Source organism: Rana temporaria, chromosome 10 (genome assembly GCF_905171775.1).
Source record: "Rana temporaria chromosome 10, aRanTem1.1, whole genome shotgun sequence".
NCBI lineage: Eukaryota > Metazoa > Chordata > Amphibia > Anura > Ranidae > Rana > Rana temporaria.
In genome coordinates this window covers 110,350,286-110,370,106 of record NC_053498.1, presented here as the reverse complement: position 1 = coordinate 110,370,106, position 19,821 = coordinate 110,350,286, and the positions used below count along the sequence as shown (strand labels likewise).

General features: G+C 46.1%; 1 protein-coding gene across 11 annotated transcripts in view; it reads right to left on the bottom strand.

Annotated features, from left to right (window-relative positions):
• The window catches only part of AGRN (agrin), a 578,793-nt gene extending 567,535 nt beyond the window's left edge, over positions 1 to 11,258 (bottom strand). For 7 of the 11 annotated variants that reach the window (XM_040325970.1, XM_040325977.1, XM_040325979.1 and 4 more), the window contains exon 1: positions 10,879 to 11,257. In XM_040325970.1, the coding sequence (XP_040181904.1) occupies positions 10,879 to 11,091 (213 nt within the window). In that variant the 5' untranslated portion in view covers positions 11,092 to 11,257. Of the gene's footprint in view, positions 1 to 10,878 lie in introns of all 11 variants that reach the window. The other 4 variants (XM_040325972.1, XM_040325976.1, XM_040325980.1 and 1 more) reach the window with 2 other exon arrangements.
• Positions 11,259 to 19,821: the final 8,563 nt, after the last annotated feature.

Genomic DNA, 19,821 nt, shown 5'->3' with positions numbered 1-19,821 from the left:
TCTTATTAGGCCTCTTGCACACTGTAGCTTGAAAAAGCTCAATACAGCATTTTTTTTACTGATCTAAAATGCAGCCCACTGTTTACAATGTGCCACATAAATAAGTGCTGTGTATTCTTGAGTTAGAAAAAAAATCTGCCTTTCTGGCCAGCATTTTGCGCCTGTACCTGCAAAAATGTGCAAATGCGTGCTAATGAGTGAAAATATTAACACATTTTTCCTAGGAATATACATAGTCAGGTTGAAAAAAAAAAAAAAAACAACAACACACACAAAAGTCCATCTAGTTCAACCAATAATAAAAAAAAAATCATACAATCCCACAGTTGATCCAGAGGAAGGCAAAAAAAAAAAAAAAAACAGCAAAGCATGATCCAATGTGCTACAGCAGGGGGAAAAAAATCCTTCCTGATCCCCCGAGAGGCAATCGGATTTTCCCTGGATCAACTTTACCTGTAAATGTTAGTACCCAGTTATATTATGTAAATTTAGGAAAGTATCCAAGGCCTTTTTCAAAGCAATCTACTGAGCTGGACAGAACCACCTCTAGAGTGGAAAAAAAACGTTTCCGTATTTGGATATTAAATCTCTTTTCCTCTAGATGTAAAGAGTGCCCCCTTGTCCTCTGCGATGACCTTAAAGTGAATAACTCAACACCAAGTTCACCATGTGGACCAATTATGTATTTGTACATGTTGATCATACTCTCCCACCTTAATCTCCTCTTTTCAAGAAAGAATAAATTCAGTTCCTCTAATCTTTCCTCATAGCTGAGCTCCTCCATCCCTCTTATCAGTTGGCTTGTAAATTGGAGACATTGTAAGGACATTATTACACTCAGGGGTCAAGTCCTGGGGAAAAAAGTGGGAACTCCCACCCAAGATCCACTCCCCCACCAGAAAAAAAAAAAAAAAAAAAAAAAAAAAAGATACGCTCATGTGCATATATATTTCACAGAAAATACTGGTGCTGGCCTGACTGGTCTCTGTGCTGGCTGGCCTCAGGGTAATCAGTGCTGGCCTGGCTGGTCTCAGGGTGCTGGCTGGCACATATATATATTTATTATAGCAGGGTACAAATAGGCGTTTTTTTTTTTTACAGCTCACTGCACACAGTGTCAGTGTGTGGGCAGAGTGCGTGTGACGGTGTGAGGAGAGGAGACGCGGGCTCACCCTAGCATTGCTGTGCGACTCCGCCTCTGCGTGATGTCACACGCAACCGGCCGCGTACTGAAGGACAGGTGAGGTCGGAGCCTGGAGGAGGAGCTCTGAGTCTGCTCGACTCAGTTTGCCTGCCCCTGACTCGAGTCGAGTCCTTCACAATGCGGCGATGCCCGCAGGACTCGAGCCCTGATTACACAGCATAGCTTGGTGTCATCTGCAAAGACTGAAAAGGTACCTTTTTTTGCAAAATTGTATTTTTATTGGGTTATAAAAACAAGTAAAACATCACAGTATCATAAAGTACAAAGTATTGAAAAGTTCAACACAATGACGATAAAGAAATTGTACAAAGAAAAAAAAACATGAAAGTAAATGACATATACATAGTGTCCAAGGACGCAGAACACAGGAGTGATCTGCATGATTCTACAAGATCATATAAAACAAACAACTCTTAGGTATATATGGAATCGTTAACAGAGGCCGTCAAATATTCCATCCTCCGAATTTCAGCTACCAGGTGGAGAAATCTGGGCCATGGAGGCGGGGTACTAGACAACCAACACAATGGTATGAGCCTCTTGGCGGCCAATAAAATATAGGCGGCCAAGCGGTTAGCTTTTTTGGTTAGACCTGGGAAAGAAAGTTCAATGGATCAAATGGAAGGGACACTTCTATCACCTCCTGTGCCAGCAGTCTCACCTCCTGCCAAAAGGGTTGAACCAGGGAACATCTCCAAAAAATATGAAACAAAGAGCCAATATCATTTCCACAACGCCAACAATGCGGCAGAACTGAGGGAACATATGTGTGAATGACATCAGGAGTTTTGTACCAAAACATGAGAATTTTAATAGACGTTTCCCGATGGATCACACATTTAGAGGATTTAAAGGAAAAAAGGTACCTTGAATCCCAGACCCAATATCATTTATAATATTAAAAAAGTAAGGGTCCCAACACTGAACCTTGGTTTTCGACGGGATAAACTCTGACGGAATTTTCAGACGGAATTCCATTCAAGCTGTCTTGCATACACACTGTCATACCAAATTCCGGCCGTCCAAAACGCAGTGACGTACAACACTAAGACGAGCCGAGAAAAATTAAGTTCAATGCTTCCGAGCATGCGTCGACTTGCTTCTGTATTTTGCCATGGCTTCCCTGAAAAAAACTCAAGGCACCCTGGTTGAAAATGGCTGGTCTAGACGATCAGAGCAGAAGTTCGGCTCTTCTTTCCATCCCAACCTCCTGGAACACATCTCATGTCCCAGGAAACTGTGGGTCCATCCAGAAAGTACATGCACATGCTCAGTAGGGAGCGGGCTGTGAAACACCAGGGAGTCACAGCTGGATTCCCACATCCAAGATGGCAATGCTGGGAACCTTGAAGACCGGCGAAGAATCGGCCTGGGTGAACACAGGGCTGGACAGGTACATTTCTGTTTATTATAAATCAGCAGCTGCAATATTTGTAGCTAACTTAACTTTTTCCAGAAATGATCAAAGTTCCTCTTTCAGTGAAATATTAAGCTCGATCGGTAATAAACAGCATAGTAACACAATGCAAAAAATACACTCATCTGTCAGCCCCCATTTACACTCGAAGCAATAACGAACACTCAACAAGAAGATTCCCATTATGTTCAAAGGTGCCTGTGCAAACCTGAGCATCAGGTCACTTGTCACTCGAAAAAATACATGAGTGACATTCATGTATATGGTATTTGTTTGGAACTTTTGCACTCTGTATGCTCTATTTTTATATTTATTTTCATTGTTTGTGTTGCATTGCTTTGTGGGATAACTTTATTTATACACATAAAGAATTTGCACAAAAAAAAAAAGAGAAACTAAATTGGCTTCTTTTGACCCCAATAGACTTTAGAGGGAGCTTCTGAAAATGTGTGTAATCTGTTTATTGCACAATTTTGCATCTAACCATGGCCGATCCTGGGCAGGTGCACGGGATGCAGCGCACCCAGGCGCCACAGAGGTGGGGGCGCTGAAGCGCCAGAGTGCTCCCCTTCCGCCTCCTCCTTTTCTTGTCTGTGTCCAGAGGCAGCTCTCTCCGCCGGCAACTGACTGGAGCGGATCAGAGAAGGACCTGCAGCCACTGTGTTTCCTGCCCAAGTCCATCCTCCCTCCCCCTGTCAGAGGAGGAGAGTGAAGCAGCCGGAAGACCACAGTGGCAGTCTCGGAGCATATCCTGAATTATAGCTGCAGTCTCTGATCATCTCCTGTATTATAGCTGCAGTCTCTGGCCATCTGCTGTATTATATCTGCAGTCTCTGATCATCTCTTGTACTATGTCTGCAGTCTCTGACCATCTCCTGTATTATGTCTGCAGTCTCTGACCATCTCCTGTATTATGTCTGCAGTCTCTGACCATCTCCTGAATTATAGCTGCAGTCTCTGACCATCTCCTGAATTATATCTGCAGTCTCTGACCATCTCCTGTATTATATCTGCAGTCTCTGACCATCTCCTGTATTATATCTGCAGTCTCTGACCATCTCCTGTATTAAATATGCAGTCTCTGACTATCTCCTGTACTATGTCTGCAGTCTCTGACCATCTCCTGTATTATGTCTGCAGTCTCTGACCATCTCCTGTATTATGTCTGCAGTCTCTGACCATCTCCTGTATTATGTCTGCAGTCTCTGACCATCTCCTGTACTATGTCTGCAGTATCTGACCATCTCCTGTACTATGTCTGCAGTCTCTGACCATCTCCTGTACTATGTCTGCAGTCTCTGACCATGTGGGGGCACCAGAAATATTTCTGCACCCAGGCGTCCGTGACCCTAGGATCGGCCCTGCATCTAACAACCTTCATTTCCTAGTATATTTTCTAATGGCTGAAGAAAATATTTAAGCATGAAAAAAAAAAAAACACACATAAAAAAGGCTCAAAAACAAGTTTAAAAATTGCCTAAAAAATGCTCACGTGTGAACTACAGAAAACTGAAATTTAGTTTTTTTGCTATGTATCGCTGCCTTACGAACTTCCTAAATGCTATGTTGTGTTGTTGTGTCTGCATCATGCAGAGCATAAACCTACTAGGCCATAATACTGTGATATGTTATCTATGTGTCATGGAGTGCCAACAATGCTAACTTCTGCTGTTAAAGTGCCTTGAAGAATTACCCGTGTCTCTCTCGGAGAAGCTCCAAGGACTGATAAAAAACATAATTTTCTATTAGTGCCCATTCATACCAACAGGCATGTGTTATGCTCTGTATATTGCGCTCCCAATTGTGTTGTGGTGAAGCAATGCTTGTTTTTGTTTTGCACTTTATTGAAATGTCACAAAATTACATTTTATTCAACTTTATGCAATGCTGTCAGTTGCAATACGCCACAATGTATAAAAGTGCACCTTGTCCTACTTTTTTTTTTTGTTTAGAGCACACAAACTCTGTGGGCTAGAGAGAACTGAATCAATAGAACATAAGGCAAGTTGCCTTGCATATGCATTGGCCCAATGCACATGGTGTGAATGAGCCCCATACTGTAAGTCATGTTCTTGCTATAGTGTACACCACTGACCTCTACCACGCTCACTTCACATGTTCTAAGCATTCTTCCAGCATGTCTCTAAAGATATAGTTCACCTTTACCACAAAACTGCCTATGCAGGTAGGGGGCATCTGTAGATAAAAAACAAACTGTGCAGCTCTGACTGAGGCTCGGTTCACACTGCTGCGCTGTGAATTTGTTCCGTTTTTCGTCATGTCTGAGGTGCGAATTTATCGCAAATTTCAGGAGTTGGACATAGCTGCGATTGATGTTCTAGCCAATGGAATCATAATGTAAAAAAAAACAAAAAAGTGTTAACTTCCTGTTTACTTCCTGGTTTTTGTGGAGAGTAGTGTGGTGGAATTCGCACATATGTGAACCATCAATGCGATTCCAGAACAATTTACATTGAGGTCTATGGAGATTAAATTTGCAACGCATTGCATTCGTAAAGCAAGCGCAGTGCATGTATGTGAACGGCCGTCATTGAAAACAATGACTTTATGGATGACATGCGAATTTAGAATGTTTTTGAGGCATCACATTCGTTATAAACTCACATCAGTGTGAACCGGGCCTTAAGTTGAATAATGCCCTTGCTATAGGTGTAGATTAAAACAAACTGTGCAGCTCTTACTATAGATTATTAATGTTCTTGCTATAGGTGTAAGCCATTTACATACCTTCTGAAGCCTGACTGGAATACTCCCATATCGTTGCTAAGTGAGGCCTAGTCATTACTGCTCACCTTCCCCATCACAGGGGTGAGATCTCAAATGCTGAGCTCAGAGCTACCACCTCAGGGGAGAGAAAGTGTATGTGAGGGGGTTTGAATCAGAGGAAGAACTCACTCCTGTGATGGTGAAGGTGAGCAGTGATGACCAGGCCTCACTTAGTAACATCCTGGGAGTACTAAGCAATGTCCTGGGAATATTCCAGTCAGGCTTCATAAGGTATGTAAATGACCTACACTTCTAGCAAGAACATTATTAATCTATAGTCAGAGCTGCACAGTTTGTTTTAATCTACAAACATACCTTACCTGCATAGGCAGATTTTTTGTAAAGGTGAACTATCCTTTGAGCCCAGGTTCACACTGGGTATGATTTCACATGTCAAATCGCATCTCAAATCGGCGGCATTTGCCGGCAATGGCACCGTCCTAATCGGTGCGACGCCGCATCTGCGGCGCTGCACCGATTTCAAAAAGTAGCTCCTGTACTACTTTTTGCGATTTCGCGGCCGAAATCGCGACAAAACCGCAGCCGCGAAATCACGGTAAAATCACGATTTTACCGCGATTTTGAATTCGCAGTAGTGTGAATCTAGCCTTAAAGTGTGGAAAGAAACCCATACATGCACTAGAACATGCAAACAACATCCTGGCTTGGATTCTGAGGACCCCAATCGTTGACAACGCTCTGTCCTTTTTCCCTGCCTCTTAATTTCACTCCTGTGCCGTCAGGCCTCTTTTATACAGGTGGCTGGGGAGAAGAACATTTTTTTTTATTGCCCCCCCCCAAGTGCCCACTTGAAATCCACTATACAGCCAGAGAAGACTGTTTGCATGAGGAGGTGGAAAATTTAACACGGAGTTGACAGGCAGCACTGTCTGTCAAACTCGATCTTTCTAAGCAATGGGACTTCACCACAAACACGAGCCAAACGATTAGTCCCACTGTAAATTGCTGTTTGCCAAAAAGAAAAATGGAAATTCAGAAGGCGGCATGATCATGTTCACACCCTCCACATTTGGCACTTTTTTTTTCGGGGGTAAGATCACCGATTGGCAATCTACGACAGTTCTGGCCTTTCCTCCTTCCACCCACTGCCTTTTGGGTCTGGCTTCACTGCTGGTTTCCCTTAAACAATGCCAGTGCCTGCACCCAAAGCCGACTGACGAATTGGCTAGGGGTGCCAACATCATAGGATCCCTGGACAGACAAGTGTCCTTCCTTGTAATAAAAAGTCTGCAGCTACAGTAATTGTAGCTGCTGACTTTTTTTTTTTTAAAAGACTGGAACTCCTCTTTAAATTGGGAAGGGGAGGGGGATCCCTGCTGTCAGAATACAACAGCACAGCGGTGAGATCCGTTCCTCACTTGTGTGAATGCAGGAATCTGTGAATATTTTTATTCAGTCCACTGGCTGAATGAAAAAAATAAAAATAAAAACCTCATAGGGCATACCCAGCTTCCATCACACGGGTTTCTGAGGGGAATTATAAGTTGCCACATGAATACACATTACGCACTGCTGTCACCATCAGAAACCCCACCTTTAGGAATACCGTGCAGCCATCACTGGGGTATATGCATGCATGAAGTTACGAGAGGTCAGAAGCACTGAAATGCCACAAAAGGATGAAAACAAATATTTTTTATAAAAAAAAAAATGAAATACCAATTGTTTAAACACCTAGTGCATTAGCAAAATAAAAAGTTATACCGTTAGGCGTTACATCTACTATAACCCCTTCATGCCAGATCACGGTATGCTGACAAGGGAGTGCCCCTCTGTGCATTGATTGGGTGATACGGTACACATAAAATCTAGTGAGCAGGCAGGCTGGGAGAGTTGACATGGTTGAGTTGGCAGCATTTCCATGCAGTATCACTGCAGACAGTACTAAATAATGATGACAAGGAAAGCAACAAGTCATTTCTACGGCAAACCGTCCGACTCTTCTAACTTTTCTGCATATCCTACAAAAGGATCATTAATAGCCAGATTCAGAGACGTTTACGCCGGCGTATCAGAAGATACGCCGTCGTAACTCTGAATCTACGCCGTCGTAAATTTAAGCGTATTCTGGAAACCAGATACGCTTAAATTAGGCTAAGATACGAGCGTCGCAAGTCTCCTACGCTGTCGTATCTTAGGGTGCATATTTACGCTGGCCGCTAGGTGGCGCTTCCATTGTTTTCCACGTCGAATATGCAAATGAGCCGATTCACGAACGTACGTGCGCCCGTCGCAATTAGTTACACCGTTTACGTAAGAGATACGCCGGCGTAAGGATAAAGCTGCTCCCTAGGTGGCGCAGCCCATGCAAGGTATGGATGTCGGAACAAGCCTATCTTTTTACGTCGTTTGCGTAAGTCGTACGCAATTAGGGCTGGACGTAATTTACGTTCACGTCGAAACCAATACGTCCTTGCGGCGTACTTTGGAGCAATGCACACTGGGATATGTCCACGGACGGCGCATGCGCCGTTCGTTCAAAACGTCAATCACGTCGGGTCACGAGTCATTAACATAAAACACGCCCCCCTGTTCCTCATTTGAATTAGGCGCGCTTACGCCGGCCCATTTACGCTACGCCGCCGTAACTTAGGAGGCAAGTGCTTTGTGAATACAGCACTTGCCTCTCTGACTTACGGCGGCGTAGCATATATGCGATACGCTACGCCGCCTCAAAGTTAAGCCAGTCTTTCTGAATCTGGCTATAAATGAACACACAGGGTACAGCTACCACAGCCACAAGATAATCATTTATCCTTTGTTCTAAAAAGTCTGAATAAAAAATTCCGCCTGCTTTAGAAGCATCGCAGACAGAAATGGCCGATACCATTGGACTGACACAAACGAATGAAATCACAAAAAAAAAAAAAAAAAAAAAAGGGACGACGACCGGTCAGGTGTCCCTGACTTTTTGTCCGATACGTATGCTCTACCAATGACGAATATTCGTCGCTGCATAACTTTCACATAAACATTAGAATAATGTCTTTGAAACGACCACGGCCATCTGGAATATTCAAGTGCGTCTGATCAATTTTTGAGGCCGAGGTCAGCGGCTGCAGTCATTCCTGCACCATCAGTATGCAGATGTTTGCACAATCAGGTCTGACCCCCCCATGTCAGAGGACGTATGTCTGATGTCTATGGCTAGTAACGGTGCTGATACACAACGACATGTGAGTAGAGCTGGCAACTATTCCCAGGGACTCATTCTCACTGTGCCTGGCACTTACAATACAGTCCTGGGAGCAAGGACTATGACCGCCCTCCATACTACACTGGATTATTATACACACATTCCATATTTATCAACACCTACATAGTTATTTATAAATACCCAAAACTGCAAAGACAACATAAACAGACTAAGGGGCACAATTATAAAAAGAGCCAATAATCCGCGGGCTGAATTATTTCGTTTGCCCAGTGGGGTCGTATTCACTGCACTCCAATTTTTCACATTCTCCAATGGCAAACCCAAGTCTCCATAAGAATCACTACACTGACAAATGGCGAATGTTACCACCCCAGGACACATTCCACCCTTTGACATTCAGATCACAGAGGAGAATTTGTAGATTTTATCAAAGATTTACCGCTACCCCCCCTCCCCCCCCCTGACTCCTCGCTGATTTAGATTACCAACTTAAAAATCCTCATTTGCAATGCTCAGCATTCACTTTTTGAAGCTTATGTTTTATAAATGTTCGTGGCGAATGGTGGGCGCCTGCGGGTGAATGGGCACGGTAAATGTAATACTCCAAGTGGAAAACAAGTTGAACCCAAAAGCCTCCTAAAGTATATTTCCATGGCCAGATCCTGCTGAGACTGTCCCTGCAGCACTGATTGCAGACCAGCATGCCAGTGCCCTCGCCACTGATCTCAGATTGATCAGCAGTAATTGTGCCTGCAGAGATGACCTGCATTGATCGCCCGCGCCATCAGCATGGATCACTGATCAGTAGTACCGGTGGCGCACATTGATCTTGATTGCCAGTACCTGTGCCCAAAGTATTGATCAATAGTGCCAGTACCTTTAATCACTGATCAGTAATACCAGTGCCCTTTGCAATGATATCACGACTAATGGTGCCCGAAGCACTGATTTTTAGATCACCAGTACAGGTGCCTGTAGCATTGATTGCCAGTAATATCAGCATTGATGGATGATCAACAGTACTAGTTCCTGCACATTGATCACCGATCAGTAGTACCGGTGCCCCAAGCATTGATCGCTGACCGGCTGTACCGGAGCCCCAAGCATTGATCGCTGACCAGCAGTACCGGTACCCTAAGCATTGCTCAGTGATTGGCAGTACTGGTGCCCCAAGCATTGATCGGTGAACGCCAGTACCAGTGCCCCAAGCACTGACCACTTCTTGTCCCAAGCATTGATTAGGGACCAGCAGTACCGTGCCCCAAGCACTGATCGCTGACCGGCAGTACCAGTGATCCAAGCATTGATCACTCCCCGTCAGTACCAGTGACCCAAGCATTGATCACTCCTTGGCAGTACTGATGCCCCAAGCATTGATCAGTGACCGTCAGTACCAGTGACCCAAGCATTGATCACTCCTTGGCAGTACTGATGCCCCAAGCATTGATCAGTGACCGTCAGTACCAGTGACCCAAGCATTGATCACTCCTTGGCAGTACTGATGCCCCAAGCATTGATCAGTGACCGGCAGAATGGATGTCCAATCATTGACCACTCATTGGCAGTACTGGAGTCCCAAACTCCGATCAATGACCAGCAATACCGATTCCTCAAGCATTAATCAGTGACCAGCGGTACCGATGCCCGCACATTGATCAGCAGTACCCAAGCATGAATCATTGATCAGCAGTTCTGGTGCCCCAAGCATTGATCACTTGTTGGCAGTACCCATGCCCCAAGCATTGATCATGGTACCAGTACCCGCTCATTGATCAGCAGTACTGGTGCCCCCAAGCACTGGTCAGTGAACAGCAGTACTGGTGCCCGCACATTGATCAGCAGTTCTGGTGCCTCAAGCATTGATCACTTGTTGGCAGTACCCGTGCCCCAAGCATTGATCGTGGTACCAGTACCCGCTCATTGATCAGCAGTACCGGTGCCCCCAAGCACCGGTCAGTGAACAGCAGTACTGGTGCCCGCACATTGATCATTGATTAGCAGTACTGGTGCCCCAAGCACTGATCAGCAGTGGCAATGCCCCAAGAATGTATTACTCATTGGCAGTACTGGTGCCCCAAGCACTGATCAGTGACCAGCAGTACCGGAGTCCACACATTGATTAGCGCAGTGCCGGTGCCCCAGGCATTGATCAGTGACCGCCAGTACCGGTGCCCGCGGCGCTGATCACTGTACCGGTGCCCGCGGCGCTGATCACTGTACCGGTGCCGCACACTGATGGCTCTATCCGGGCAGTTGGTGAAGTTTGGAGGCCCCGCCCCCTCTCCCGCTTACCTTACACGAGTAGGTGTGGTGTACCGGGTCCACGTTGAGTATCTCCTCCACCGTCCCGGTGAGTACGATGTTCGCCTCCTCCTCCCTCCTCTCCAGCTCTCTCTCCGGACAATGTCCCCGGACCAGACACACGGCCAGCAGAGCCGCTAAAGTGTACAGAGGCTGCATGTTCCTCCACCTTCTCAGCATGGCTACAGGAAGGACAGGCGGCATCCAGAGGACGAGGAGACTAATCTACAGCAAGGAGGAGACCCTCTGCACCGAGTCCGGGGAGAAGACAAACCCACCCGGGAGGAGGAGGAGGAGAGGGAGGGGGCGATGGGAGTTCTCCTCACCAACACTCACTGCCTGCCCGCCTGCCTGCGGGGGATTTGCATGCAATCTGAATTGCTGATAAGAAGAAGGAGGGGGGGTGGTGGGGGTGTCAGCTCTGTCCTCCTCCCCGATCATCCCAAACTATAGCAGGACGCCACCTCCAGGAAATGCGGCTCACATCAGGTTAATGGATAATCGGAGCAACGTGAGCTGACTGCAAAGGTGCAACCGGAGGCTCCTCTCCTTTCCTCTCCTCCTTTCCTTCTAGCTCTTCTTCTCTCCTCTCCTCCTTTCCTTCTAGCTCTTCTTCTCTCCTCATTACTTCTTCTCTTCTCTTTTTCTTCTTCCCATTCTTCCTCCCTTTCATTTTCCTTTCTCTGTCCATGTCTTTCTCTCTTCTCATCCTCTTTTCCCTTTCTTCCTCTTCTCCTCTCCTCTCCTCTCCTCCTTTCCTTCTAGCTCTTCTTCTCTCCTCATTACTTCTTCTCTTTTTCTTCTTCCCCCCTTTCATTTTCTTTTCTCTTTCCCTATCTTTCTCTCTTCTCATCCTCCTTTTCCCTTTTTTCCTCTTCTCTTTCACCTTCTCTCCTCCTTTCCTTCTTCTCTTTTTCTTCTTCCCATTCTTCCTCCCTTTCATTTTCTTTTCTCTGTCCATGTCTTTCTCTCTTCTCATCCTCTTTTCCCTTTCTTCCTCTTCTCCTCTCCTCTCCTCCTTTCCTTCTAGCTCTTCTAACTCTCCTCATTACTTCTTCTCTTCTCTTTTTCTTCTTCTCCTTCTTCCCCCCTTTCATTTTCCTTTCTCTTTTCCTATCTTTCTCTCTTCCCATCCTATTTTCCCTTTCTTCCTCTTCTCTTTCACTTTCTCTTCTCCTTTCTTCCTCTTTTTCTCTAATCCTTTCTTTTTCTCTTCCTCTTCATAAGAATTATCTTCCCCCTATTCTCTTCTCCTTCTTCCTTTGCTCAATATTTTTCTCTTCTTGTCCTTTTCTTCCACTTTTCCTATTTCTTCCTCCTTTTGCTTTTTCCTCCCTTCTCTTCTCCCCCCTCCTTCTCTCCCCCCCCCTCCTTCTCTCCCCCCCCCCTCCTTCTCTTCCCCCCCCTCCTTCTCTTCCCCCCCCCCCTCCTTCTCTTCTTCCCCCCCTCCTTCTCTTCTCTTCCCCCCTCCTTCTCTTCCCCCCTCCTTCTCTTCTCCCCCCCTCCTTCTCTTCTCCTCCTTCTCTTCTCCCCCCTCCTTCTCTTCTCCCCCCTCCTTCTCTTCTCCCCCCTCCTTCTCTTCTCCCCCCTCCTTCTCTTCTCCCCCCTCCTTCTCTTCCCCCCTCCATCTCTTCCCCCCTCCATCTCTTCCCCCCTCCATCTCTTCCCCCCTCCATCTCTTCCCCCCTCCATCTCTTCCCCCCTCCATCTCTTCCCCCCTCCATCTCTTCCCCCCTCCATCTCTTCCCCCCTCCATCTCTTCCCCCCTCCATCTCTTCTCTCTCCCCCTCCATCTCTTCTCTCCCCCCTTTCTTCTCCCCCCCTTCTCTTCTCCCCCCATCTCTCCCCCCCCCCCCCCTTCTTCTCTCCCCCCCCTTCTTCTCTCCCGCCCCTTCTTCTCTCCCCCCCTTCTTCCCCCCCCCCCCTCCTCTTCCCCCCCCTCCTTCTCTTCCCCCCCTTCTCTTTCTTTCCCCCCTCCTTCTCTTTCCCCCCGCCCTCCTTCCCCCCCCCCCCCTCCTTCTCTCCCCCCCCCCCCTTCTCTTTCCCCCCCTCCTTCTCTTCCCCCCCCCCTATTTTTTTCTTCTTCTCCCCCCTCTATTTTTTTCTTCTTCTCCCCCCCTCTATTTTTTTCTTCTTCTCCCTCCTCCTTTTTCTTCTTCTCCCTCCTCCTTTTTTCTTCTTCTCCCTCCTCCTTTTTTCTTCTTCTCCCTCCTCCTTTTTTCTTCTTCTCCCTCCTCCTTTTTTCTTCTTCTCCCTCCTCCTTTTTTCTTCTTCTCCCTCCTCCTTTTTTCTTCTTCTCCCTCCTCCTTTTTTCTTCTTCTCCCTCCTCCTTTGTTTTTTTTTTCTTCTTCTCCCTCCTCCCCCTCCCCCCCCCCCTCTTCTCCCTCCTCCCGTGCGTGTCAAAAACGCATGTGCAAAAAACACAAAATGCACTGCAGAAACGGATCAGAAGCAAACTGCATAGGTGTGAACCGAGCCTTAGGGCCTGTGTGCATGTTAAGTAACACTTACCGGTCTTGTCCCTCTCTAAGTCTCTGACAGAACACTAGAGGAGAAGCAGAGCACCATTGACCTCATTCTATCTTTCCCTCTGATGCTTCATCCTGTGAGCAATTCTCTTGTTGGCACATAAGCACTGCAGCTGTATTTCTTCACCCTCTACCTGTCTAAGCTCTGCTGTACAGTGCATTTCAAGAGGCTGTTTTCAGGTTAAAAGAAGTATGGGTTTTATATATTTTCTATGAATCATACTTGCCTAGTTGTTCCCCGCCGAATCTAACACTAAGAACTGAGCGATCAAACACCACTGATTGCTCAGTTCTCACTGCCCCGCCGAGCAGGGAGCGGTGACTGTAAGGTACCACCCTCTGCTCTGCATCCTCCTCACTCACTGGAGAGCTGGGCTGTGGAGGGAGCGGCCGGCTCAGGCTCTCAGCGACTAGAACCTGGTCATATGGTAGCGACCTTGCCCGAGCCTGGACCGGCTCTGCGACATCAGCCGACAACGGGCTTCAGTTTGCTGTCTGCTGAAAACTGCTCTCCTGATCCACAAGAGAAGAGTCCAACTTTAGAAGTACTTCACCTTTAAATGCAGCTATTTAACCACTTGCCCCCCGCCAATGACAAATTGACGTCGGCAAAGTGGTTGTAGAATCCTGACTGGACGTCATATGACGTCCTCAGGATTCTGAGCCGCTGCGCGCCCCCGGGGGCGCGCATCGCGGCGATCGTTGTTGCAGGGTGTCAGTCTGACACCCCGCAACACCAATTAAGGTAAAGAGTCTCTCACGGAGACTCTTTATCACATGATCAGCCGTGTCCAATCACGGCTGATCACGATGTAAATAGGAAAAGCCGGTAATCGGCTTTTCCTCACTCGCGTCTGTCAGACGCGAGTAGAGGAGAGCCGATCGGCTGCTCCTGTGACAGGGGGGTTTGTGCTGATCGATCATCAGCACAGCCCCCCCGAGGATGCCACCCTAGACCACCAGGGATGAGGAGGACACACAAAATGGATGCCAATCAGTGCCCACAATGGGCATCACTGATTGGCAGGCATTGTTTGGCACTGATTGGCATCCATTAGTACAACACATACAATAGTGCCCATTTATGCCCATCCGTGCCGCCTATCAGTGCCCATCCATGCCGCCTATCAGTGCCTATCCGTGCCGCCTATCCGTGCCTGTCTGTGCCACCTATCCGTGCCGCCTATCAGTGCCCATCAGTGCCGCATTTTAGTGCCCATCAATGGTGCCCATCAGTGCCGCCTTGTCAGTGCAGTACCATCAGTGCCCATCAGTGAAGGAGAAAACGTACTTATTTACAATGTTTTATAACAGAAACAAAAAAAACTTTTTTTTTTCTAAATTTTCGGTAATTTTTTAACTTTTTTTGCAGAAAATAAATATCCCAGAGGTGATCAAATACCACCAAAAGAAATCTCTATTTGTGGGTACAAAATGATAAAAATTTAGTTTGGGTACAGTGTAGCATGTACGCGCTAAAAGCTAAAAATTGGTCTGGGCGGGAAGGTGTATACGTGCCCGGTATGGAAGTGGTTAAACTTGGATGGAAGCAATGCAATGTCAACTCTGTTTTAAGAAGACAAAGATGTATTTTTATATACTGGGGTTGATTTACTAAAGGCAAATCCACTTTGCACTACAAGTGCACTTGCTGTACATCTGAGAGGGACATGTAAAAAGGAAGCAAAAAACAGCATTTTTGCTTGCACGTGATTGGATGATAAAAGCAGCAGAGCTTCCCCCTCATATCTTGTATTGCAAAGTGGATTTGCCTTTAATAAATCAATCCCACTGCATGTTGCAGACACCAGCCTAAAGTTTGGAAAGTGATACATTGTAATCTTTATGAGCTACAAAGGTGAAATGGTCATGTCCAGCAAATGTCCCAGCTGTTCTGTCAGATGACTGTGATTGCAGTGAGAATCTTTCCCTTGAGAGGAATGTAGACCCTGTAAGTGTCATTTGATGGCCAGTTGGGTGCTGTAAAGGGCTGTGCAGTTGATGCTGCAAGTGTGAGCAGAGCAGCTGTATGAAGAGATGGACATTGGCTTCTTTTCTCTTAGTACTGTACTGTATATATAATCACTTCAACATCGATGCCAAGACTCTTTACATAAACCGTTTTACAACAGAAATAAATGTCCCAGCGTGCAGAAATGCTTCCCTAAACCTTGGAGTGCTTTGTGTAATTATTCCAGATCTGTGAATAGTCCAATGTGAGCCTTTACCTCTGTGCAGGAGCTTTCTGTAATGAAGACCAGTCACTGCTGCTCTCTGTCCTTGTGCCGGGTCACTTCTTGATTCATCTTTTATGAATTTAAATGACTTCAAATTTATTGACGGCTATTATCTGCACCTTTAGCGCAAGAAAAGCTCAAGAAAAAGACATCCCTTTAACCACTTGCCAACCGCCATATAACGGTGGCCCAGAACGACCACTCTCACGCGCCCCCACTGTGTTGCTAGGACACGGCGTGACCACGATCTGTCACGCCGTGGTCACGTGTAAACACGGAGATGCCGGTAATCGGTTCTCCTTGCCTCACACTGACAGAGTGTGAGGCGAGGAGAGCCGATCAGTGGCATCTCCTCACAGGGGACATCTAGGGATGTAATCGGGGCACTGATCATCAGTGCCCTGATTACAATTAAAGTGGTAGTAAACTCTGTACTACCACTTTAACCTACAGGTAGGTATAAAGAATATCTCCTAAACCTGTATGGTTTAGGAGATCTTCCCCTCGTAATGCGCCACTGATTGCAGCGGCGCATGCACAGCAGGGAGCCTCGGCTAAAGGGCCGGCAGCCGCCCGCCGTACCTTGACGGATTGAAGTCTCCCGCGCGCATTATGGCTCATTATGGCTTTTGCCTTTCAGGTGGAAAAAAAAATCATTGCGGGTATACAACCGCTTTAAGTGTCACCGTTCCCAGCAATCGGTGCCAACCAGTGCCCATAATCACCACCAATCTGTGCCCCAAAGTGCCAGCAATCAGTGCCCACAAGTGATGCTAGTTAGTGCTGCCCATCACCTCTGCCCATCAATGCTCATCACTGCTGCCCATCAGCACCGGCCACCAGTGTTTCCTATCTGTGCCCACCAGTGCCACCTATCTGTGCCTAGTGCCACCCATAAGTGCGGCATATTCATGCTGCCTCATCAGTGCCCATCAGTGAAAGAGAACAATTAATTATTTTCAAAATTTACTGACAGAAACTAAGAAAAACTTTTTTTTTTTCAGAAATGTTGGTCTATTTTTTTTTTTGGGGGGGGGGGGGGGGATAAAAAACCTAGGAGTGATTAAATACCACCAAAAGAAAGCTCTATTTGTGTAAAGAAAATTATAAAAATGTCACATGATTACAGTGTAGCATGACCGCGCAATTGTCATTCAAAGTGTGACAGCGCTAAAAGCTGAAAAATGGCTTGGGCAGGAAGGGGGTGTAAGTGCCCTGTATTGAGGTGCTTAAATTCTATATATGTCTTTACTCTGGTCCATTGCACTTCTTTAGTGGTGTTAAAAATCTTGCTGCATTTTTGGGCAGTTAAAAAAAAAAACGAAACGCACTTCCCTATTGAAATGCATTGAAAACGCAGAAATAACGCACCTGTGTTATAATGTTTTTGAGTCACATGACCTATGAAAAACACACCATAAGCACAGTAACATTTTGGTAAAATTGCAGCAAAATCAAGTGCATTTTCTGCGCCATTATCGGCACAGTTTTCCCTTTATCAGCAAAATGCCAAAAACACAATTTTCGGCCAATATGTTTCAGCCCATCTCTAGATCAAAAGGATAATCTATTCTACACCTTTTTCTACATCACACAGAAGCATGTTGTATAGGTGTGAAAGGGCCCCATAGACAATAATAGGATTCCATTATCACGTGACAGCCAAAGTGGGACAAACCACACAGGTGTGAAGGGGGACTTGCACACGTTTTTCCAGTGAGCAGAATTTCTTAGAAATTCACCAACTACTGAATTTTTATATCTTACAGCAGCTCACCCAGTCACAGTTGTTACCTTTTGTACCACTTGCCCCTCCCAAATATTTTGTAAAGCTCTTTTGAGCAGGGCCTCCTAACCCTCTTGTATTGAATTGTATTGTAACTGTACTGTCTCCCTTATACTTTAAAGCACTGCACATACTGTTGGTGCTATATAGATCCTGTTTAATAATAATAATAGTACTACTAATAATAATCATCATAATACACTGTACTGTATGGTAAGATAAAACCCTAGTGTGTTCTGTAGTAGTTCTGATGTAGTGCAATTACAATACAGTGCTATGAGCAGGCTGGAAAAACTCAGAAAAATAGAGAACCTGCGCTCTGCTCCCGTAAATTTTCGGCAGAAAAAGTGCGATGGGGCATACACACGGACGGAATATCCAATGAAAAGCTTCCATCTGACTTTTTCTGACGGAAATTCTGACCGTGTGTATGCGGCTTAAGTGTGTGGCAGGTATTAACCACTTAAGGACCACCTCCTGCACATATACGTCGGCAGAATGGCACGGCTGGGCACTTGCACGTACAGTTACGTGCTGTGCTATTGTCCAGTCGCGGGCGTGCGCCCGCGACCCCGGTCCGAAGCACCGGGACTCGCGGACCCAATCGCCGCTGGAGTCCCACGATCGGTCCCCGGAGCTGAAGAACGGGGACAGCTGTGTGTAAACACAGCTTCCCCGTTCTTCACTGTGGCTCCGTCATCGATCGTGTGATCCCTTTTATAGGGGGATACAATCGATGACGTTACACCTACAGCCACACCCCCTACAGTTGTAAACACACTTCAGGTCACACATAACCCCTACAGCGCCCCCTGTGGTCACTCCCAAACTGCAATTGTCATTTTCACAATAAACAATGCATTTTTTGCTGTGAAAATGACAATGGTCCCAAAAATGTGTCAAAATTGTCCGAAGTGTCCACCATAATGTTGCAGTCACGAAAAAAATCGCTAATCGCCACCATTAGTAGTAAAAAAAAATTTTTTTTTATAAAAATGCAATAAAACTATCCCCTATTTTGTAAACGCTATAAATGTTGCGCAAACCAACCAATAAACGCTTATTGCGATTTTTTATTTTACCAAAAATAGGTGGAAGAATACGTATCGGCCTAAACTGAGGAAAAAAATATTTTTTTATATATTTTTGGGGGATATTTATTATAGCAAAAAGTAAAAAATATTGCATTTTTTTTCAAAATTGTGGCTTTATTTTTGTTTATAGCGCAAAAAATAAAAACCGCAGAGGCGATCAAATACCACCAAAAGAAAGCTTTATTGTGGGAAAAAAGGACGCCAATTTTGTTTGGGAGCCACGTCGCATGACCGCGCAATTGTCAGTTAAAGCGACGCAGTGCCGAATCGCAAAAAGGGGCAAGGTCCTTTAGCTGCATTTTGGTCCGGGTCTTAAGTGGTTAATGAATGGTGGTGGTCCGCACCTGGACTGGGAGACTGTCCTGCTTGGAACTCGGCAGCCATACCACTTAACATCCTGGGTGTCCTTTCCCCTGCCCCACTACAACCACTGTCATCCACACAACAAAGCAAAGGGTGGGAGACACAGCAGGTCCGGATGGAGGGCAAGAGTTGCCTGACATTTCAAGTTGTGGGGCAGTCCTAGCAACAAATCATCTTTTCTTTTTTAACATAAAAAGTTGAGCAGCTCCCACTCTCTGCTCAGACCTGCTGCGCCTCCCACCCTCTACCCTGCTGCCAGGCCTCGTTCACACCTGAGCAATTTTCAGCTTGTAAAACACTGAGTTCTGAAGCTCCAAAACCCCCCAAGAAACAAAATTCTATTCATTTTAATGGGCCGTGTTCTTATATGTGCCTTCTGTCGCCTGAAGCAAAATGCCTGAAACTCAAGAAAAACGTTTTTAAAACGCTCAAATAAAAGCTCTCGACCCCTAATTTACTCTCCCTCTTTCCCCTCTAGTGCTTTCTATTGACTAAACAAAAACACCTGAAGCTGTAAACTGCTTTAAACAAGCTAAAAAGCTGCAAAAAAGCTTTAAAAACACATATAGCAGAACGACGGCGGCAAAGTGATTGTGTCATCCTGATCGGACATCATATGCCGTGATCAGGATAATCGAGCCGGCGTGTGCCCGCGGGGGCGCACAGCTCAGCGATCGGAGGTGCTGTGTGTCAGTCTGACACACAGCACCTCCGATCGTGGTATAAAGCCTCTGACGGAGGCTTACCACGTGATCAGCTGTGACCAATCACAGCTGATCATCGCGTGAACCAGGAAGTGCCGGTAAACGGCTCTCCTCGGTTCAAACTCACAGGGAGAGCAAGTCGGCGTCTCTCCCTGTCAGAGGGGGGTCTGTGCTGATTATCAGCACATTAATTATCAGCATAGCCCCCATCAAAAGGTGCCC